At 54.0% G+C, this 23,531-nt stretch overlaps 2 protein-coding genes across 10 annotated transcripts in view; both read left to right on the forward strand.

Annotated features, from left to right (window-relative positions):
- The window catches only part of RAMP3 (receptor activity modifying protein 3), a 469,110-nt gene that overhangs the window by 327,161 nt on the left and 118,418 nt on the right, over positions 1-23,531 (forward strand). The window lies entirely within an intron of this gene.
- The window catches only part of ADCY1 (adenylate cyclase 1), a 118,579-nt gene that overhangs the window by 62,280 nt on the left and 32,768 nt on the right, over positions 1-23,531 (forward strand). The window contains exons 6-8 of the mRNA XM_060156220.1: positions 5,575-5,733; positions 10,387-10,528; positions 11,967-12,122. Coding sequence (XP_060012203.1) covers positions 5,575-5,733; positions 10,387-10,528; positions 11,967-12,122 — 457 coding nt within the window. The remainder of the gene's footprint in view (positions 1-5,574; positions 5,734-10,386; positions 10,529-11,966; positions 12,123-23,531) is intronic.

Here is a 23,531-nt window from a genome sequence, read left to right on the forward strand (position 1 = left end):
GTGCCCGAGGCCCTCTGGGCTCCTGCTTGGGGGAATCTGGCCCCCATCTGCCCGCAGCACTCAAATCAGATCCTCCTTTCAAACTGTGGACCTCATTAAGGTGTGCAATGTGCTCTTAAAAATACACCACATGTTAATGGTTGTTGGTGTGATTTTTAATAATAATTTAAAGTCATATATATATTCCCGGTTTTGGCCAGGTGGCACCTGACTGTGGGAGGAATGGAGATAGAGTGGGAAGAGCCTTACGTGCCCAGCAAGTGTGGTGACTGGCTTTGTCTTGCCCCTGCAGAGCTGTGACCCTGGCTCTCAGTTTCCCCATCTGAAAAACGGGAGTGATGGCTTCATGACATCCAGGGCTCTGAGCGAGCTTGGATTGGCAGAGGCCAGGGCAGTGGGACCAACCTCGTGGCCACGTCCAGGCCCTGCGTCCTGGTGGTCAGGGGCTAGTTCTTGACCTTGAAGGTTCTGGGGAGGTTTCACCAGGACTCCTGGTGGTGTCATGCTGCTTGGACCTGGGTCTTTGACCGTAAGTTCTGCGGCCCCTCCCCAGGGTACCCAGGCCTGATCCTGCCCCCCCCACCAATGGGTGTGCTGCCCATGTGAGATCTGTGCCTCTACCCTTTCCTGCACCCCAGTACCAGCTTCCCTCTGTCAGGCCTTGAATATTAGGTCAGACCCAAGGAAACTGCTCCTCTAGTCTGGTACAAGAACGCTTCCAGATGCAGCTGTTCCTGAGTGGGCTGGGGGCTTCCTGCCCGAGGAAGCAGACAGGACCCCTGGGTTCCTGGCTCCCCATCCTTGAGGTGATGCTTTGGTTTCCTCGCATCCCTGATTTTCTCTGCTGTGACATGCAGAAACCGTGTTTGCATCTCTGAGCTGTTGTGGGAATTAAATGGGATCCCAGGTTAAATGGGCTGGCATGGAAGATGCTGGGTCCCCAGCCACTGCGGTCATCAATTCATTAACCCCCAGAAAAGGGAGCCAGCTGAGCTGCCGCTGTCCCTCCCTTGGGCTCCAAAGCGTCAGGATTCTGTGCACTTACAGGAACAGGGTTTGTCCACTCCACGGGGAGCACCTTGCCCGTCACAGGCATTAGCAAATCACGAATCAGACCTCCACAAACAGTCAGGGTACCGTTTTGCTAAATCCTTCATCCAGACGTGACTTTGCTTGTGGTCTGGGTATTTTTGGTTCACTATATTGAGTTAAGCAGAAGTAAATGACATGTGCTCTTCCTTCCCTGACCCGTCTTTGAGCTGGTAAGGCCAGCTTGCCTGGGCTCAGGTCATGGGTAGACCCGATGTGCCCAGGCTGGAGCAGCCCAAGGCTGGAGGTCGAATGAGAAGAGATGGCCGAGTGACAGAAGTCATTTCTGATTGTTCTGGAGGCCTGGTCCTCCCCATCCTTCAGTTTTCTCAGTTCTTGGCAAACGCTCTTCAGTGAGACAGGTTTTTTGTTTTGTTTTTTTTCTGTTTTTCTTTTTCATACAATTTTTTCTTAACTCATTGTGGTGGCTTCTCTTGTTGTGGAGCACGGGCTCCAGGCACATGGGCTTCAGTAGTTGTGGCTCGCGGGCTCAGTAGTTGTGGCGCACGGGCTTAGATGCTCCGTAGCATGTGGGATCTTCCCAGACCGGGGCTCGAACCCGTGTCCCCTGCATTGGCAGGCGGATTCTCAACCACTGCGCCACCAGGGAAGCCCGACAATTTTTCAATTGTAGTATAGTTGATTTACAATGTTATGTTAGTTTCAGGTGTACAGCAGAGCGATTCAGTTACACATATATGTGTATATCTATTCTTTTTCAGACCTTTTCCCCTTACAGGTTATTACAAGATACTGAGTGTGGTTCCCCATGCTGTACAGTAGGTCCTTGTTGGTTATCTAGAGTGAGACAGTTCTTGAGGCAGGATTTATCTACAAGTGACTGTCCAGCTCACTGCACGTCTGCTGTTCCCCCAATTGAGAGCCTGCTCGAAGGGGTGACAGACGGGGCGAATTGGTGGAGTGTCCTGGGCTGCACAGGTTGGGTGGAGGCTGGCAAAGGCCCTGCGCACTGGGGACAGGAAGGCCTCCTTGAGGAAGGTTGGACGTGGGTCGCAGCAGTCCCCCTGCCCTTTGCCCTTCCACGACTGCAGAAGTAGAAATGCTTAAAATGCACAAAAACATCTTTTGCGGGTTTACTTCTTTACATTTCCCAAACTCATTTCTTTTTGTGAGTTAAAAAAAAATTTTTTTTAAACCTTAGTTTTCTTGTTTCAGTACCTTTAACTGGCGATTGGCAAACGAATGAAAAAAGAGTTAAAATTGGAAAAAAAACACATTTAAAGTGTATACAACTAAATAGGTAGTAAAGATATGTGAACAGTCAGGCTTCCACAAAACCTTTATTGTAAATTCGTGGCACGCAGGCTTCTGAGGTTATCAAAGCTGGATGCCCGGGACCCTGTGTAGACGTATCTGGTTCTACGGTCCAGCCTGGCCCCCTGAATACGGAGGATGGTGAGGCTGGGCTCGAGGGCCAGCTGGGAAGGCAGTGTCTCGGCACGCCTCTGGGGCCCTCGTGTGCCATGGTTTTGGGGGACAGGCCCTCGGTGGGTGACGCGAGCAGTTGCAGGCAGAACTGCTCCTGGTTAGAAGACAGGCTGGGATGGGGGGGAGGTTTGAGCGGAGGCCGCTCGGGGCGGGGGGCCGTGGCAGGGACTCCTGGCTGGCAGGAAGCCCTGCCAGGCTGTGGGTGAACAGTGTGCAAGTGGAAGTCAGGGTAGGGCAGGTGGGCTGTGTCCAGTGAGCCTCACGCATGCTGTGGCATTGCTGACAAATGGGGTTACCCTGGCCCCCAGGTCCTGTCCCTTCCTGGTCGCAGCCTGCGGTTTTTGATCTGAGGACAGGACGTTGGCATTGAGGCAGCCGAGTGTGCACGAGCCAGGCTAGGGAGGTGGAGCTCTGGGGACCCAGCCCGAGGTGCACCCCGGGTGTAAGTGTTTGCTTCTTTAATGCTGCTACTCCTGTTATGATGATGAATAAATCCTGGATCATTAGTAAGGGCATCACGCATCAATAACCTGCTAGGAAGAGATCGTGGGATAGTTTCAGAGTCCCTGGGGATGCTAGTTTCAGAGTCTCTGGGGAAGGCCCAGCCTTCCCGCGGGGCGGCCCAGCTCTGTCCTCTCTTCTGCTGCACAGAACAGGCTCCTTTGCTGTCAGAGGCACGTGAGCCAGGGCTTCGGGACTTTCCTTCTCTGTCGACCTCCTTGCGATGTTGTGGACTTAAGTTGTGTCCTGGTGGCATTCATTTTGTTTCAGATGAAGATTCCCAGTCTCTTTATTTCCTCATCATCTGAAGCCCCTCGTCTTTCTTTAGTCTTTTAGATTAAGGGTTTTTTTCTTGGAGGGCAGCGAGCTGGCGGTGGTCAGCAGCTGTGTGGGCGAGGGGAACTGAAATCTCATTCCACACCGTTTGCTTACGAGGGTCCAGGACCGGTGTTACACCAGGCCCTGGGAAGCTCGTGGCCAGGACCCCTTGTGGATGGCCTCGGGTCAGCAGGCGGCAGGCCAGTCCAGGCACAGAGGACTTCCAGGTACCGAGCGTGGAGGCAGGCTCACGCGCAGTGACCACCAGGTGGGATGGGGCTAGTCAGGACACTGTGGACGCAGGTGGGCTGTGGAAGCTAAGCCAGGGCAGGAGGTGTCAGCTACCGCCTTCCTTCTCCCTTGGGCTGACACCAAACCCAAGGGGCCAGTGGCGGGCGCTGTGGCCGGAATGCATCTGTCCAGCGGCTAAGCCCTGTTACAGCTTGCAGCCGTCGCGGGTGGGGTAGGTGGGAAGTCCCAGCCGCCTGGGACAAGACACAGGTGAGGAATGGCCTGGGGCAGCCCCTCCCAGGATGCTTGCAACCCACTCTCTGGGAGGGCCCTAGGATGTCCGCCAAGCCTCTGGTCAGTACAGTCAGCCCGGCCATGTGGCCATGTGGCCGCAGTAGTCTCTGATGGAGGCTGACCCAGCGGAAGCAGAGTGACAAGGGTCTGGGCAGGGACGGGGGTGGGTTTGCTGTGGTGAAGGATCTGGGAGGGCTTCCTGGCTGCAGCATCCGGGCTGGGCCTATGTTCTGTTTGAACAGGGTGGGATGCACATGAATCAGCCCTGAGACTTGGGGCAGGACTGAGAGTTTGCTCACAGGCTCGGGGCACCTGCTGTATTGTGGGGGCAGGTCTAGATGTGGTTGGACTACAGGGCAACTGCTGTTGGGAGGGGACGGAGGGTGGGTAGTCCATGTCGGGCTGCCCGAGGGTGGTGGCAGCGTGGCCCTGTGTGCCTTTGGTCTCCCAGTCTGCCTTCCCTCTCACAGCCGATGTCCTAATCATGGGGCCGCTGTGTCCCCGAGCCTCAGCTCCACCTTCCTGCCCTTCTTGCTACGGAACGTCTCCACCGGCCGGAGAGCCCCATCCAACACACGTTCCGGTCGGGGCCACCTTCGGACCCGCCCAGGGTGGGGAGGGCTGGGGGCGCCGTGGCCGACCCCCTCCCCGCCCTCACGGCTTCCTTGCAATTCTGTCCCTTGGAGCACACCAGCCAGGCCCGACATTGCTTCCTCAGCGACATGCTTCAGACTTTTTAAAGATTAAATAATCTCTTGCTTTTGGGGAGAAGTGGAAAGTCCAGCAAAGTGGCATCAGAGGGCCTCCCCGTGGCTGCGGTGCGTCCCCCGCGCTCTGGCTGTGCGATCACAGGCCCTTTGCGTACTTCCTGCATCTCACTTCACCGTGGGCCTCGTGGGGCTGGAGAAACCATGCAGGGCGTCCTCGTTCCTTTAAAAGGAACTTTTAAAACCACCTCCTGTTTCTTCTGACGCTTGCTTCCAGTGACACTGCCCCCCACCTCTGAGGGTGGTCCCTCCTGGGGCCCTCAGGGCTTCCTGCCAACCCTTTCCTCAGCCGGGGCTGGAGCCCAGAGACACGAGCGCCTGGGGCAGTGGAGCGCGCGTGCGCTGGCCCTGCGGTCTGATTTCAGCATCCGCGTGTTTCGTCTTGTTTTCTCCCTTGAGCTGACTGATGCACCGTTTGCACCCCACAAGGTCCCCCTGTTGTTCGGGGCAGGTTTGTGGAGCCTCGCGCCTCCCCACAGGCTGGGTCTGCAGCCCACCCTCTCAGGGAACTCAGGGTCAAACCTTGACCGTTCCCAGGGCTCCTGGGACCCTGTCCGATGTTCCCCGGGGCTCTCACGCTGGCCCCTGGCTAGCAAGCAGGCACGAACACCCCTGATCAGGTCAGTGGTACCCAGAGCGGGATCGGGGTCCTGGATCGGGGCCTTGGGCTCATTTCTCTTCTGCTGCTGCTCTGGGTGGGGAGGGGGATAGGGGAGGTGGGATGCCTTGTGAGATGGCCAGTGGCCAAGGGAGCAGGGGGGAGCCAGCTTGGAGTGACCCCTGCCCACCAGGGCCCACAGCTCGGGGGTCAGGCTGACTAGGTCAGGAGACCCGCCTCCCGCATGCTCCCGCTGCCCTGTGCTCCTGGCCCTGAGGGAGCAGAACACGGGGCCCCAGCCCCACGCCCTGCCTGTGTTTGCTGCAGGTCCGTGGCCGAGGCCACTGAGGTGGACCTGAACATGCGTGTGGGGCTGCACACCGGCAGGGTCCTCTGCGGGGTCCTGGGCCTGCGCAAGTGGCAGTACGACGTGTGGTCCAACGATGTGACCCTGGCGAACGTCATGGAAGCCGCCGGCCTGCCTGGGTAAATCGGGAACCCTGAGGGTAGGGGCGGGGGATTCTAATTCAACCTTCTGCCTGGGGATCTGGGAATGCCCGGCTGTCCCAGCCCCACCCCCAAGGCCCCAAAGAGAGTGGGCAAGCCGACCCTGGAGGAGGAGACTGAACGCTGCCCCTGTGGTCTGCCTGGCTCGGAGCTGTCCTGCGTGCTGAATGTCGCTTCTCTTTTTGCTTTCTTTCTCAGACTTAAAGTGGAAAGTGTTCTGCCTTTAGAGCCCCACTAGGGAAGTTACAGATTTTCTTCTAGAGTGAGGAGGGTGCATTTCTCACTGGTCCGTGCACTCCTAATGCTTTCTAATTACAGTCGCCTCCTTTGGTCTCATTTTCTTCAAACCATTCCCCAGAGCCAAGGCATCATGTACGGTGAAAACATTAACCCGAGAACTGAACGGGACCTCCCCGCCCTCCACGAACGGTGGGCAGCAGGGGGACGATGTGACTGAGAAGAGGGGGCTCTGAGGCACACTCCCATGGTCACACCCTCCCGATTTCCGCCTCTTAGAGGGGTTGGCAGGCCGTGCTCGCAGCTGCTGCAGGGCCCAGCTGCGGTTCCCAGGGGCTAGAGCTGAGCCTTAGACTCCTGCACACGCATGTCTGCTTCTGTCTTACGAACCTCAGGGCAAAGCTCTGTGCCCTCCGCTCTGCGGGGCCTCAGGGCCCCTCTGGCCCTGGCTGCCTGTCCCCAGCTGTCCTGTTCTCACCCTAGAGACCTGGCGTCCTCTGGGCCGCATCTTCCCCCCTCCCTCCTGGCCTGACTTTTTGGGGGAGGTGGCGGAAACAGGTGACACCTTTCCTTGTGCCAAGGCCCTAAGCTCGGCCGAGGGACCAGTGGGTGACATCCAAGGCCACTGGCTCTGGAGAGCAGCTTTGAAATTGCAGGAAAGGAGGGCTTATGGGGCTCCAGGAAGCAGCAAGCCCGGAGATTAGAATCCAACGAGCCTGGATCCACGCTAAGCCTGCCACGGGAGTGGCCGCGGCGTTTCTAAGCGAGCTCAAAAATCGCGGCACTGTCATCTGTGACCCGGGCTGCCTCTGAGCGTCCGCCTGGGGGGACCCTCTTGGCCACCGACCCCTCCTTCCACCAGGGCCCCGTCCTTCCAGCACCCCTCCACTCCTCCTGTTCTCCACCCTTCAGAGCAGGGTCTCGGTGCGGGGGGGAGACACCTTCTCACTGCGCCTGCCCCTCGCCCTCTGGGCGCCAGAGTGAGTCCCAGCAGCTGCCCGCCTGCAGCCCCGCTGTCCTGCACAAAGTCCAGGCCCCTGGCCGGCCAGGTGGCGCCAGGAGCCGCCCACCTCCCTCCTCCCCTGCCCACTGAGGTCTTTCAGCGTTCCGCCTGCCTTCGGACAAGCACACGGACCTTCCCACCGCCAGGGACCCCGCTCCGCAGCCCCCTCACCTGGCCAGGGCGTCTTTCAAGTTCCGGCTGACCGGTAGCTTCCCTCCTTCCACTCTACCTACCAGTCCCGTGGTGGGGGGCGTGCATCCTGCCTGCCCTGCTCTCAGCTTTGCTTCTTTCTTCCCTCCTCCCCTCCACTCCCCCTTTCGGAGACACCCACCCCAGGAGCACAGTGTTTACCGAGCACCTGGCTTTTCCAGGACGGGGGAGGGTGATGTCGGCAGCGAAGACAAAGCCCTCGGCCCTGGTGGGGTTCACGTTCTTGGGGGGCCACAGGGGGGATGCAGAGAGGGGAGCACGACACGGGGCCGGGGGGAGGTGCCTTTATCACCTGTCAGCCTGGGTCTCCTGGGCACTGAGGTCAGTTTGGAGCTGGGCGGGGGTCTGGGGCGCTCACAGGCCCTTGGGGGCACTGAGACCCTGGCACTGCACACGGAGCGCCAGGAGGAGGTGCAAGGAGGAGGGAAGATGATGAAGGTCCGAGCCTGAGAGCTCCTGAGAGGAGGGGAGCGCGTCAGGAAGAGGGGCAGGGGAGGGTGGGGTGGTGAGAGGGAGTGCGGGCAGCCGGGAGGAGGGCCGGGCAGGAGGGAGAGCCGTCAGCTGCGTTCAGTGCTGCAAAATGAAGACTGGACACCAGATCAGGTGTGTGCAGCCAGCGGTGGCCTCAGCAGAGGGTTCAGGGCACACGAGGGCCAAAGCGTGAGTGCCTGGCTCCCAGGGAGACAGAGCATTGCGACTCTCCCCGCAGGGCAGGGGGCGGAGGGGAAGGAAGCTGGCCTGGGAGGGGCTGCTGGAAAGCTGCTCTGTGAGTGGGGACCAGGGGCTGCTGAGCCACCCTCCCCGGTGCCTCTAGAGGCCTGGCACATGAGGTGCGTGCACCCCTCGGGGTCCTGCCTTGCCCTTGCAGCGGGGCAGGGGGGGAATGTGTGTGATGGGGCTTTTCCAGTAACCTTCCGAGAGGCCCCTGGAGATGGTGTCCGCCCTGGAGCTTCTCAGGGTTTCCTCACTCTGCCTCTCTTTAGGTTTGCTCTTTCTTGCACTATTCTTAATGTGATGCCTTCATTCTTTTAAAAAATTTTATTTTATTGAAGTGTAGTTGATTCACAATGTTGAGTTAATTTCTACTGCACAGCGAAGTGATTCAGTTACACGCATATATATATATCAATACGTTCTTTTTCATATTCTTTTCCATTATGGTTTATCACAGGATATTGACTATAGTTCCCTGTTCTGTGCAGTAAGACCCTGTTGTTGATCCATTCTCTATATAATAGTTAGCATCTGCTAACCCCAAACTCCCAGCCCATCCCTCCCCCTTCCCCCTTCGTCCTTCTTTTGCTTTCTTCATCCACCCACCTATCCACTCATCCATCCTCCATACTTCCTCCATCCACCCATCCATCCTCCATCCATCCATTCTGCAAGCACTTATCTTCTATTCATTGGGTATTTGGGGAGTGTGGCTGGTCAGACAGACAGATGGACGGGCGGACAGATGGGAGGAATGAATCACTGCTGTGTCTTTACCCCAGCATCTCATGCTGGGACCCCTGGGACTTGATTCATGGACTCCTTCCCAAGGCCGTACACCCTGAGTGGTTGCCTTGGAGAGGCCAAGGCCAGGGAGGGATGGGGCACCTGTCTGCTTCTTGGTGGCAGGAGACCACACAGCCCTCTCTGCTGCCCTGAAGCACACACGGCTCCTGGTCAGCCCCAAACTGAAGTGCTGGATGCATGTTCCAGGCTGCCTGGAAACAAGTGAAATTGGGTCCTGAGCAAATGGCCTACCCGCGCCCCCCACCCCAGGGGCCCTCAGGTAGGAACCATGATTGGGGTCACCTGCGTACCCCACCCAGCTCCAGGGTATGGTGGAGCCCACTCCGCCCCAGGTCCCACATCTCCCCACCCCTATTGTCTTGGACAAGACAGTCTCATCAATAACTGGGCTCTGGTGCTGCAGGCCTTAGGGATGGCAGACACTGGGCGTCCCCACCCTATGTCTCCAGGGCAGGCGAGCTAGCGTGGCTGTCTTCACTCCCACCACCTGTGTTGGGGGAGGGATCGCCCCATGAGCGGTGGGCGGCACTTGGAAGTGAGGTGGCCCTATCCCCTTTAGTGGCCTTGCTGCTCAGGACCAGCCAGGCCTCCAGTTTCTCCCCAGCCCAGGCTGAGAGCCTGGGTGCTGTCCATTCCCACCATGTGCTTTTAGGGCAACCTGCACCCGAGACCCCTCCTCTTTTCCAGAGCCTGAGATGCTCTGCGCTGAGAGCGGTCGCTGGTGTTTCTGTCTCCCTATTGGCCCCTCAGCTCAGTGACAGGACTGTGCCGTCCCTCTCTGTGGTGGAAGGAAGGGAGGAAGGAAAGGAGGGAGGGGGACCAGTGAATGAATGAGTGGACGTGCGTGCATTTCTGGAGACCGTTGATGCCGTTTGCAGTTCAGGGCCAGGCTGATGGGGTGACAGTGTCCCAGGTGCCCTCAGGGCCAGCAATGGGGGGATGCTCACTCCTGCCTCAGTGCCCTGCATGTGTCTCCCCGTCCCCGACCGAGGAACTCAGGAGACTGTTTGGGGACGTGAGGGCTCAGGTCTTTGCAGGGAGTGTTTTGCATGCTGGGGAGTTTGTGTTTCTCCCTAAGCCCCAGTGCTCAGGCCTTGCTAAGGGCCGGAAGCTCAGGCCACGTGTCTAGGTTACGTGGAGACTGGGTTTTGCTCAGGTTATGCTAACAGAGGATTTCTCCTTCTCTCACCAGAAAACTCACTGGGGTGGGCGTGAATGCCGCGCACACGGCTCTGTTCCCACCCGCCCACTTTGTGTGGGGACAGCGTGGGCCTGATGTCGGGCTGGGGTCCTCCCGCCCTGGGGGTTTGGCTTCTCCCCTCACCTTGCTCCCCTCTCCTTCCCTCATCGTCCTTTCTGTGTCCTCTGACACTTGCTTCCTTTGTCCCCTTCAGTTCCTCTTGTGTCCCTCTGGCCCCTTATCCCCTCTGCCTGCAGCCCTCCCTGTTCTTGGTCTTCCTTTGCACACTTCCCCCTCTCTCGTGGGGTCCCTCCCCTGCCCCATCCCACCTGTCAGTCCTCCTGTGCGTATGCCCCAGGGAATCTGAGTGTTCCTTCCAGAGCTCTGCCAGGACCCCGCAGAGCATCGCCCGGATGCCGCCCAGACCAGCTGCGGCCCCGCAGGGGAGGCTCCGTCCAAACCTCCGCCTCCTTTTCCGTAGGAAGGTTCACATCACAAAGACCACCCTGGCGTGCCTGAATGGTGACTATGAGGTGGAGCCGGGCCATGGACACGAGAGGAACAGTTTTCTGAAAACTCACAACATCGAGACCTTTTTCATCGTGCCCTCCCATCGGCGAAAGGTGGGCTGCAGAAGGGGTCCTGTGCGGAGCCTTCTTAAGGACTCATAGCTCCAGATCGCTGCTTCTCAGGCCCTGAGCTCTGCGCACATGGGAGGGTGTCCCCGCTGACCTTGTGTCCTGGGCCTGGCCTGTTGCCCGTGAGGGGAGGACTGTGGGGGAGGGGAGGGGATGGAGCTTGGAGTCAGGGCCCTGGGGTCCTCGAGGGCTGGGCCATCCTGAGTCCTACCGCACTTCCCTGGGCCTTCACTGCCTCTCCTGCAAATCAGGTTTGAGAACCCTCTGCAGGAGGTCAGGGATGGGGTGCGCTATGAATCGAGGGGTGCTGTGCACACAGGAAGGCTCGTGACCATCCTGTGTGAGCACTGAAGGTCACTCTGTCCTGGGAAAGTGATCTGGACACGATTGAGGGTGACCGAGCCACTTCCGGGGCTCAGGTGAGGGGCACAGGACTCAAATGAGTGACGCAGGACTCAGGTGAGGGGCACAGGACTCAGGTGAGGGGTGCAGGGCTCAGGTGAGGGGCATAGGGCTGAGGTGAGGGACGCGGGACACAGGTGAGGGGCACGGGACACAGGTGAGGTGCACAGGACACAGGTGGCCACAGTACTTCTTCAGGATACAAGCAGGTCAGGGAGAGCTTCGGGTCTCGCTGTCCTGGTGCATCCACGGGCCAGTGCTCTCCAGGCCAGGATGCGGTGGCACCCATGTGATGTGGGAGCTGGGGATGGGTGTGGCACTGGCCAGGGGAGAGAAATGGGGCTCAGGGCAGGACAGGCAGGGCAGGGTGAGCTGACTTCTGGAGAAGGGGAGTGAGTGTGTGAGGGAAGGGCAGGTGTGAGAGGTTTGGGTGACCAGCTGGGGTCAACCTGGGGACATAGGAGCAGAGGGCAGGGCACCAAGGAGGAAGGCCTGCGAGGTGCTGCCAGGATGCAGGAGGTTGTGAGTCAGAGGAGGGAGCCTTGGTGCCATGAGTGGATGCCGCCCCACCCGTCATACAGAATTAAACAACAGCGTCAGTCATGGCTGCGGTTTGAGGGTGGGAAGGATGGCGAGGTCTGTACAAGGAGCAGCCCCTTGGGAGAAGTTTGGGTTGAGGAGGAGAGAGAAGAAGGTGAAAGGCAGAAGGGTAGGTCTGCAGGAGGGACCCCGGGGGCCAGTGGGTGACACTCATCAGGGTGGTGCTGCCCCAGCTGGGTGATGTCCATGCATCTGCCCCGGGATTCGGGCATCGCTCTCGTTTCAGAGGCATTGGACGTAGTTGAGACCTGCGTGTTTTGGGACTGGGTTGCCGGTTCTGTTCCCTGCTGGGTCTGGTGAGCCGTAGGTCCTCAGCAAGTGGCCTGTGATCTCCCTGCCCCGTTAAGTTCGTGCTCCCCGCCCAAGAGATAGGACGTGTGTGTCGGCTCACAGCGTTTCTCTTTGCTGCACGTCCACACAGATATTTCCAGGACTGATTCTCTCAGATATAAAACCGGCCAAGAGGATGAAGTTCAAGACCGTGTGCTACCTGCTGGTGCAGCTCATGCACTGCCGGAAGATGTTCAAGGCTGAGATCCCTTTCTCCAATGTCATGACCTGCGAGGACGACGACAAGGTAGGCGGGCCCCACCCCCGTGTGCCGGCCCCGCAGGGAGTCCCTGTGTGTCTGTCCTCCCAGTGCAGTCCTGCTGTGGTCGCCTCCATTAGCCCTCGCCCTTCACCTCACACAGTCTTGTAAATGCTGTTCGGAGCTGGGTTGCTTTTGCTTTCCTGCAAAACACTTTTCATTACGTTGTGGGTTTTTTTTTGCAACTTGGCATTCCATGGATTTATCGGTAAATTCAAGCCACAGTCCCCCAGCCGTTGTTTAAATCTGTCCTCAGGATATCTGTACGTGTCAGATATTGTATCGCTGGTTCCGGAGCCCCCGACCTCCTCTGTCTGCACCCCGAGAGCCTCAACGTGGTGTCACCCCAGCCTTGCCCTTCACCTCCATGGAGAGCATCTCTGGCCATCCCCTCCCTCCCTCTCTGGCTCTCATATCAGAGGCCGCTCCTTCCTGGGTTAAGTCCCTCTAGTTCGTGGCGCATGGCCTCCAGCACCTGACGGAGGTTCCTTTTGTGGGTGTTCCTGCTGGTGACCTGGGTGCAGGATTTTCCGTCTTTCTTCTTGGGTTGGTCAGAGTCACCTTGGTCTTTAGTCTGCTGGGATGGGGCGAGGCCTGGGGTGAAAGCCTGGAGCTGAGCGGAGGCAGCATTGTGGCTGGCGGGGGGATCCTTAGTGTCTGCTTCAACCACACAAGCATACTGCCTGTAACCCGGGGCCAGAGACCCTGATCCCTTCCCCCCCCAGGGAAGACCCCGGTCCTCTGGGGCAGGAGGGCCGCGTCCCGGCAGCCTGGGGTGAAGCCTGTACTCCGCCACTTCGTCAGCAGCTTTGAGCGTCCTCCCCGCGTCCTCTTGTCATTGGCCCTCCAGTCCCCTCACCAACGGCTATGCCTCCTGAATATTCTGACTTCACTATCACCTGTGCTCTTGGGTCTGCACATCCGTGACTGATTGCCTGTTTCCCGAGATTGCATTGCCGCTTCTGCACTCTCATTTTCTCCTCCGTGTGGGTTTTATGCCTTTAAAAGGAATTCCCTCACCACAGTTTTAGTGGCTTTTCAGGAGGAAGCAAAACCCCGCTGACTCTCGCTCGTGGTGCCTTATTCTAGAGGGATTTTCTTGTGATTTTGATGATGAGCTCCTGTTTGGGAAAACTTTATCTGGAGATGCCTAAGAGCTCTGTTGCTGGTGAATTCCCTCAAGAAGATGGGCCTTTCCTCTACTGGCCTTGCAGGAGGCTAAATGCCTGGCTTGTGGTTTTTAGATGTCCCAGGTGGTACGCAGCTAGGTCTAAGGCCAGCTGTCTTAGACAGAACCCACTGCGTGGTCTCTCCTGGTTGGTGTTTGCTGACGGAGCCTCTCAGGGTCTGGGGTTCAGCCGGAGGGCTTTGACCTCACTGCCCATCTTGCTTGGGCCCCTGGATTTCTGTGAGCCCCATGAAAGCTTGATGGTACCATTCCCTGGCCTGCATTCCTACTGTCCTGACGCTTCTGGCCTCTGGTCATTTTCCTTACTTTCTTGCCAGCTCAGTTGTACATTTCAAAGTATGTATGAGTTATTATATTTACCCAGAATTTGTAACAGGAGAACTCTCAGGCTTTCTTGTTAGCCAGATTTAATCACTGTCTTCTTCCTGCAGTACACCCGGCCCCAGCCCCCTTGATTCAACTTGACCCTCCCGCCAGGGATGGGACTGGGGGAGGGTTATGAGGTGCACAATTTAAATATGTGTCCAAAACTCAGTATCAGGATGTGCTTCCCTGGTGGCGCAGTGGTTAAGAATCTGTCTGCCAATGCAGGGACACGGGTTCGAGCCCTGGTCCGGGAAGATCCCACATGCCACGGAGCACCTAAGTCCGTGCGCCACAACTACTGAGCCTGTGCTCTAGAGCCCGCGAGCCACAACTACTGAGCCCACGTGCCACAACTTCTGAAGCCCGTGTGCCTAGAGCCCGTGCTCCACAACAAGAAGAGCCACCGCAATGAGAAGCCTGCGCACTGCAGCGAAGACCCAACACAGCCAAAGATAAATAAATAAAATAAATGAATTTATAAAACAAAAAACCAAAAAAACCCCTCAGTATCAGGATAAGTAATAGTGCAATATTTTAAAAAATCAAATGTAATCCAAAAGAATCCACAATGAATGAAAAATCAAATTTTAGTTGAAGCCTGGGCAGTGCAGAGCCATCATCCTGGAGCCTGAGGCAAGGGCTGGTGTCCCCAGGACTTCTTAGGGGGGTTGGGGTGCGGAGAGGGGAGGGAACGCGTCATTCCTGCTGGATTGCCCAGGGTGGTGGAGTTAATAAGGCTTTTCCTGGGGCAGAGCCTGCTGACCTGTGAAAGGAGCCTATGACCCCTGGATTCAGACTGTGTCTGATGAACCTGCACAGCTAACATCAGCCTCTCCTTCGCTGGGGTCGGTGGCTCCTTGGTGTTCGCACTCGGACCACAGAGCGCCAGTAACACCCCCGCCCCAGCCATGGCTCCTTAGGTTGGGGAGGAATCGCACACCTGGGCTCAACGCCCAGGACAGGAGCTGTGCAGCTCCTCCCGTCCCTCCCATCCCAGGGGTTGGGGGAGGCAGACCTGCTGTGTGCAGGGCCCCTTCCCTCCCTCCTTTTCCTTTTTTTTTTTTTTGCAGTACGCAGGCCTCTCATTGCCGGGGCCCCTCCCATAGCGGAGCACAGGCTCCGCACGCGCAGGCTCAGCGGCCATGGCTCACGGGCCCAGCCGCTCCGCGGCATGTGGGATCCTCCCGGACCAGGGCACGAACCCGTGTCCCCTGCATCGGCAGGCGGACTCTCAACCACGGCGCCACCAGGGAAGCCCCTTCCTTCCTTTTCTTCCAGCGTCAGGAGTCACGGTTGGATTCCTGGACTCCTCGTCCCTCGAGCCTCTCACCTCCCCAGCTTTGCAGCCCTCCCGCCTCCCTTGGGAGCGTGAGTGGTGGTGTCCTGGGTTTCGTCCTTGGCGCCCTGTCCCCGCAGTCTCCCACGGGTCTACCCTGTGTGCTCAGGGTCCCCATGCCCCTCTCCGACACACCCGACATCTCTGGTGCTTGGGACACCTCCGCCACTGCCTGGCTGGCTCCAACGGAGGAGACCGCAGCCCAGGCTTGCGCTCTGCTCTCAGGCGCCCTCTGCACCCAGCCCGCTTCTCTCTCCGTCACGCCGCCTCCTCCAGACTCTGACCCCTCGTCCGCAGGGCGCCCGATTCCGGCCTCGATGCCCCCTGGGCAGCCTCTGTGGGCCCAGGCAGCTCCCCTGCTGGGGAGACAGAGAGCACAGACTCCATGGGCAGGTGCCGCAGGCTGGGAGCTGAGCTGGGAGCCCGGGCCTCTGCTGCCCTGCTCTGTGCCCTTTCATTGACACCTGACCCCCGCGATTAGTGAAAACGAGGATGGGGAAGGTAGAGGGCTGGCACCGTGGAAGGGCATCAGAGGGTGAAGACAGGGCAGGCGGCCTGAGGTGGGGGTCCATGGTGGTCCTGGAACGATGGGGTGGAGAGGCTGTGCACGGGCGGGGCCGGCCACCAGTGGGGACATTTGGGGAGGATGACATGAGTGCCCCGTCTGGTGACCCCCGAGCAGAGCAGCCCCTGCCCTGCAGCCGTTCTCCCCGGCGGGTCTCAGATCCTGCATCTGCTTTAGGATGAGGTCTGCCTCATCGTTCCTGTTCCTGTCTTCCGTTTGCTTTATCCGCACCTTGAGCCTGACCGAGGGAGCCTTGGAGATGGAGCTGGGGAAGCCGGCGGGATCAGGGCAGTGGGTTCCACTGTCACCTGTGCCGAGTTTGTGAGACATTGTGTCCCAGGTTCTGGGGGGTGACTCAGATGTACGTGGTCAGCCTCAGACCACAGCGCACCTGGGGTTCCCGTGTTCCTAGCCTCTCCTGGGTCAGCGGTGTGGGAGCCCAGGGCGAATCGGCCGCTAGGTGGCGATACCGTGCACGCACCTCCGGCCAGGGACCTGGGCTTCGGGGTTTGGTGTCAGGGCTCCAGCGCAGCTTTAGGGTACTTCGCGTCCAAGGTACTTCTCTCCAGTAAATCCAACCCCCGCATGCTTACGCTTGTCTGTTTCTTCCTTCAGTATTCCTTTCTGATTATAAAAGTAATTTATTGTGGAAAATATGGAAAAATACAAAAATGCACAAAGAAGAAGATGAAAAGCCTTCATCTACAATCCGATCACCCTCAACCAACCTATCGTCAACATTTTCGTCCTTCTAGCTTCTTAGATGTGTGTATATTTATAAATTTCTACATAAACTTGATGGGATGATATACAATCAGTTTGCTGCTTGTTACTTTATTTTCACTTGCCAGTGTATCATAAGGGTTTCTTTATATTATTGACTATTCCTCAAAAATAGAATTCTCTAATCATTGTGTAGATTTCCAGCCTAGGGAGAGACCGTTTACTTACTCAACTTCCACTCAACTTCCATTGATACTTAGGTCATTTCTGCTTTTATTGTTTTTTTTGGATTTTTTTTAAGCAAAATAAATGATTCACAGCATTTTTTTGCTCACGAAAGTGCACTTACATCTCTGGTCATTTTGTAAAATGGATTTCTCTGAGTTGAGTATCTGCGAGAGTGTAGCTGGTTAGAGATTGTAGCACCAGTGTTACCTGTAGCAGCAGGTGGGAGACAAGCCTCCCCCTCCCTGGCCAGCGTGGGGAGACGCTCTCTATGGAGTCCCCTAATACTGCCGGTAGATTTGCCCCTTCCAGAATGTACACCAGGAGCCTTCCAGTTCTCTCTCTGCTTTTAAAAAATGCTGCCTCTCTCCTTCTTTTCAGATTTAAAATTACCTAAGCATATTTATTTTAAAATACAAAAGTAACATGTACCCGTGATACAGAAAGTCCAATCCCCCGAACTGTTTACCATTTTGTGTTTTTTCTTCCCCCCCCCAGAAAAACCTGGCTGTGTGCTAGAAGGTTAATGCCAATAAGACTTGACCTATTTAACTGTCCCAACGCCCTGTCTTTTCACTCAGTGACAGACCTTGGAGATCCTGGAGGCTTGTACCAGGGGGCCTCCACCTGCAGACAGACTTGTTTCCCGGTGCCTTGCTGATGCGTGGGAACATGATTTCCAGACTTCTTCTCTTGGCCATCGGTGCTGAGAACATCCTTAAATAAAAAAAACTTTTTATACATCTTAGTGAACTTTACAAGGATAGCCTGCGGTAACTTCTTTGTAGTGAAATCACTGCGTTAAATGGTGCATGTATTTTAATTTGTGATCGCTGTTGCCAAATTGTTCTCTCCATGTTTTCCGCACTCACTCTTGTGACAGCTTCCCCAGCACGGCCTCAGCACAGTTTAAGCATTGTTCGTTGCTTCATGCCGTGTCTCCCTTCCTGATCTGTTTCAAGGTCTGCAGAGGGCCTTTCCTACCCTGTTTCCCAGCTTTTTGTTTTAAAGATGGCTCGGAATATTTTAGAAACATAGTTTCCACCATTACTGCTTGAATTTGATGAAGATCAAATTCTAGCTTATGTTTGGTCCATACTTATTGAAACTGATTGTAATAACTTTTTTACTTCCCTTGGGTTTCCTTGATATACAGTGGTATCACTTTTAAATAGTGATAATTTTTGTTTCTTTTTTTACATCCTTTATTCAATGATAGTGATGAGTGGCATTCTTTTTTTCATTCTGGCTTAATTAGTTAAAACAAATAGAGTTTTCTTATTAATTGTGATGCTTTTGGTAAGAACTAGTAATGGGTGCCCAATGATCTCAAGAAAGTAGTTCTGTGAGTGAGTGTTTGCACTTGTTAAAATGAGAAGTAGATATTGAATTTTAGCAAATAGTGTTTGGTATCTATTGAGATGATCATTCTGGTGGCTTTTCTTCTCTGACTCTTACAGGGTAAATGGTATTACAGGCTCCTCCAAGGTTTCTTTGACATCTAGTAGCTTTTTACTTGCTTTGTGTCCCCACCGAATCAGGATGCCCCAGGTATAACCACTGCAAGGGACAGCGGTTGGCTCCCCTCTCTGTCACCACAGTGATGTGTGTGCCACTCTTTTGTCACTGGCTTTTAGTTGTCGCAAGAGGACACTCTGACCCCTGAGGTGACAGGCTGACCTGAGGTGGATCTATATGTCCATCAGCCCCAGACAAACCAGACCAGAGCACAGTCGCCATTGGCCACTTACCTTCTGAGCTGAAGGTCACTTACCGTGCTCGAGACCCAGGCCAGGTCTGCCCACCTGGGAACAACCTGCACTGGCATCCGGAAAGCTGCTGGACAGAGCAGAGACACTCGCTGAGCTGGATCTGGGCATGGTGTTCTCATTGCTTAGGCCTCAGGAAAGACTTCACGCCTCAGGACGGTTTCCAGGGGCTCGTAGGATTTCTCGTCTGAGATCACCCGACGGAGCCATCCCTCATGGCCCCGCTCGAGAGCTCTGTGCTTTCAGCTGCTGCCTCCCCTCCTGGCCAGTTTTGGTTCAGCCCTTATGCTGGCCCTTGTCTGGCAAAACTCCAGTGGGTTCCAGTAAGAGGTTCTGCTCTTCCTTGCTCCCCGACAGCCCACGTCCTTGAAGTGGATTAAACCCCGAGCTGTCATCCATGACGATCCAGCCACCACACCATTACCATTGTCCCCCGGGGAGCAAGGGGGCGTCGTGTAGACCCTAACACGTTCATAGTTGAAGGTAAGGTGGCAGCTTTACAGCCCACTTCACAGTTTAGATGAAATGGACAAATTCCTGGTAAAACTCAAAAGGGCAAAAAGACCCAGGCAAAAGTGGAAATGTGAATACTCCTTTGTCTGTTAGGAACTCAAGTCTTACTAAATTGCTTCCCAGGAGGAAACTCCCAGCCCGTACGGCTCTGACGGTGGGTTCTCTTGGTCATTGAAGGAGTTCTAGTGCCCCCTCATATACGGACTCTTGCAGAGAAGAGGAAGGAGAGAACTTTGCAGCTGCTTCAAGGAGGCGGTGGATACCCCCTGATGAGGACGCCCCTTGGGAGGCGTGAGCCTGGCCCCTGCCCCTGCTCTGGGAGAGGTTCAAACAAGGAATTCTTCGTGGAAAAGGGTGGAGAAAAGCCGCCAGTTCTTAGGCTGATGAGTCATTTCTAGAAAGTCGTCTGTGAAGTGATAGCATCAAGCCCCTGGGGTGTCCCTGTCCCTTCAGTAGATGAGGGTGGATGGCAGGGCCGCTCATTGGGCCCTGTGGGGAGCTGGATATGTGAGGGGACTGGGTAAGACCTGGGGCAGAGCAGCCGCCTGCTGCCTGCTCCCCAGAGGGGCTGATGCTGGGCAGAGACCGTTTCTCAGACCATGGCCTTCCTGGGGTGTCAGGTGTGAAAGGAGACCTGAGACGCAGCTCTGTGCTTTGCAGGCCTGGGCACACTTTTACTGATCTCAGCTGCTCATATGCTTCAGGAAGTTGGGTGCCCAAGCTCAGCCCCAGGAAGTGCATGCCTGCCCAGTCTACCCCAGGCCAGGGTTTCAGCTCCATGCTGTGGGAATGCCCCATCTTCCCTGTCCCCCAGTTCACCACCCTGTCTTCTTGTAACTACCACACCCCATGGCAGGTAGAGGGCAGATTGGGATTGGAGGAGCAGATGGGTCATAGCATCCAGGAATGCCGCTTCAGAGATGTGTGCTTTCGGAGGTAGTGCTAATCAGGAGTGGGTTTCAGGGCATATGAAGAAAACCCCAATCATGGTGGCTTGAACGAAATAGAGGTGAGTTTTCTCACGGATAAACTAAATCCAGAGAGCAGGCAGTTCAAGGCTAATGTGGTGGCTTCATAAGCATCTTGACCAGACCCTTTCTCTTTCATTATTCTGGCTTGGCTGCTCTGCCACCTCATGGCCCAAGATAAATGCTGGGGCTCCAGTCATTACATCTGCATTCCAGCCAGCAGAAACAAGGCAGAGCTGGCAAAAGGCATATCTCTCTCCTCTTGAGGATGCTCCCTAGCAACACTTTTGCGTATATCTCATTGGCCAGAACTCAGCCACACAGCTGCACCAAGCTGACAGGGGAAGGGGAGAAAGGCAGTGCATTGGCTGAGACCAATGCCTTTATAGAACTTGGGTTCTGTGACCAAGGGGGTATGAATGTCGGGGAGACTGCCAGCAGTCTCCGCCACGCACTTGCATCTGAGACCCTGACATCGGTGGGTCCATGGAAACGTGCTGGTGTGGATTGAGACCCAGTGGCTTTCTTAGTGGCAGTGATACAGAACATTTCCATCACCACCAAGGTCTCGCCCCGCTCGTGGTCACACCTTCTCCCTCCTCACAGCCATCCTTAACCCTGGATCCCACTAATCTGTTCTCCATCCCTATAACTGTCACTTGAGAATGTTGTATAAACGGAATCACACAGTGTGTGACCCTTTGAACTTGGCCTTTCTTATGCTCAGCTCTATGCTTGGGTCCTTCCAGGTTGTTGCTGGGATCAATAGCTCCTTCCTTTCCGTGGCTGGCTGGCATGCCGGGTTGGAATGGACCACCTTTGTTTAACCACTCACCTGTTGAAGGACATTTTGGTTGTGTCCAATTTTGACTATTACAAATAAAACTACTATAAACGTTCAGGTACAGATTTTTTACGTGGACATAAATTTTCATTATTTTTGGATCGATGCCGAGGTGTGCCATTGATGGGTCATATTTGGTTTTGCTTTTTGTTTTGTTTTTTTAAGAAACCGGCAAACTGTCTTCCAGAGTGACTGTACCATTACACATTCCTATCAGCAACATATGCGCGATCCAGTTTCTCTGCATCCTTGCCAGCCCTTGGTCCTGTCACCACTTTTTTTAAAGAAAATATATTATTGTTCTAATAAGTGTGCGGTGATGTCTCCTTGTGATTTTATTTTGTATTTCCCTGATGGCTAATGATGTCAAACATCTTTTCAAGTGCTTATTTTCTTTTTTGTGTGTGTGCTATTTTCTTCTTAACAACTTTTATTACCAAAAGATACATGTTCCCTATTAAAATTTCTAGCTGCATACTGATCTAGGAGCGTTTTCTCAATGGAAAGAGTCTTTATTCTGACTTTTATCTTTCTGACATTGTAAGAAGATTTTAATATCACTGATTTATTATTCCCCTCTGCTGTCTGTACAGCATTTCATCTACAGATCTTTACACGTGTGCAAAGATACAACAAACAAAGCACAGGGGAGAATTATGACAGTGAATTTCCAAATGGTCCTCACAAAGCTACTTTCATGTCCCCCCAAATTTGAGGGGAGTAAGAAAAACTAAAATACAAAGTATTAGTTATAAAATTAAAGAGATACTTCATACTGTAAAGTAGATACAGGCTAGCTCTGCAAGGGAATGACATTTAATTCACTTTTAAAAAGAAATAAAAAACGGCTTCCCTGGTGGCGCAGTGGTTGAGAGTCCGCCTGCCGATGCAGGGGACGCGGGTTCATGTCCCGGTCCGGGAAGATCCCACATGCCGCGGAGCGGCTGGGCCCGTGAGCCATGGCCGCTGAGCCTGCGCATCCAGAGCCAGTGCTCCGCAACGGGAGAGGCCACAACAGTGAGAGGCCCGTGTACTGCAAAAAAAAAAAAAAAGAAATAAAAATATGTGTTTATGTATTTCAAGATTTAATCCCTCATATAAAATGCTATGCTTTAATATTGATCGAAAAGCGAGTGCTTATATTTCTATCCATGTGTTTTTTTGGCCACACTGCCCAGCTTGTGGCATCTCAGTTCCCTGATGAAAGCCCAGGATCCTAACCACTAGGCCTCCAGGGAGCTCTTTGTATGTTCTCTTCTTTGGTGAAATGCCCCTTGTGTCTATTGTCTGCTTTCTAACTGGATTTTATATTTTCATGTTTTGTAATGTGATCCATTCTGAGTTAATTCTTTTTATAAAGTGTGAGGTTTGAGTTAAGTTCATTTTTTTTGCTAATGGATCTCCAATGGTTCCAGCACTATTTGTTTAAAAGCTTTGCTTCTACCATTGAATTGCTTTTGCACTTTTGTCAAAAATCAGTTGACCATACTTGTGTGAAGCTATTTCTGGCTCTCTGTTCTGTTCCATTGATCTATGTGTCTGTCCTTCTGCCAAAACCATATTGTCTTGATTGATATAGTTATATAGTGAGTCTTAAAATCAGTAGAGCAGTTCCTCTCACTTTATTCTTTTTAAGAAAAATAAGCTATTCTAATCCCTTTGCTATTCCATTTAATATTTAGAATAAGCTTGTCTAGCTACAAAAAAAAAGAATATCCTGCTAGGATTTGACAGGAATTGACAGTGCGGGGAGGATTGACATTTTCACAATGTTGAGTCTTCTTATCCATGAGCATGGTATGTCTGTCCATTTATTGAGATCTTCTTTGATTTCTTTCACTGGCATTGTGTAGTCTTCAGCATACAAGTTCTGTATGTGTTGTTAGATTTACACCTAGTATTTCATTTTCTCAGTGATTATAAATGGTACAGTATTTTAGTTTTGGTCTTCAAACGCTCATAGCTAGTATAAAGAAATATGGTTGATTTTTTATGTTTATCTTTTATCCTATGACCTTGTGGAACTCACTTATTTGTTCTAGGAATTTTTTTCCTCCCACTGGGGTTTTCTGTGTAGACTATCATGTCTGTTTCTATCATGTCTGCAAATAGGGACAGTTTCATTTCTTTCTTTCCAATCTGTTTTCCTTTGATTTGCCTTCCTTGCCTTATGGCACTGGTTGGGGACACTGTATTGTATTCAAGGTGAGGGTGAGCCAGAAATCTCTGCCTTACTGCCGATGGTAGAGGGAGAACCTTTTACCTTTGAGTGTGATGTTAGCTGTAGGTATTCTGGAGATGTGCTTCATCAAGTTGGGGAAGTTCCCCTCCATTCCTAGTTTTCTGATCATTTTTATCATGAGTGGATATTGAATTTTGTCAAAGGATTTTTTCTGTATCAGTTGATATGACCATGAGGTTTTCCATGTGCTGGTTAATATGGTGTTAATACGATGGATTGCATGGAGGTTCAAATATTTAAACAGCCTTGCATATCTAGTAAAGGTCATGGTGTAGGCCTCTACTTATATATTGCTGAATCCTATTTGCTAATGTTTTGCTAAGGATTTTTGCATCAATATTCATGAGGGATGTGACCTCAAAAGTGGTTTTCCTTTTTTTAGTACTGTCTTAGTCTGGTTTTGGTATCAGTATAATACTGACTTTATTATTTATATAAATTTATTTATTTTATTTGTATTTATTTTTGGCTGCATTGGGTCTTCATTGCTGCCCGTGGGCCTTCTCTAGTTGCAGCGAGCCAGGACTACTCTTCGTTGCGGTGTGTGGGCTTCTCATTGCGGCAGCTTCTCTTGTCGCGGAGCATGGGCTCTAGGCGTGTGGGCTTCAGTAGTTGTGGCATGTGGGCTCAGTAGTTGTGGTTTGTGGGCTCTAGAGC

Source organism: Lagenorhynchus albirostris, chromosome 8 (assembly GCF_949774975.1).
Source record: "Lagenorhynchus albirostris chromosome 8, mLagAlb1.1, whole genome shotgun sequence".
Lineage (NCBI taxonomy): Eukaryota > Metazoa > Chordata > Mammalia > Artiodactyla > Delphinidae > Lagenorhynchus > Lagenorhynchus albirostris.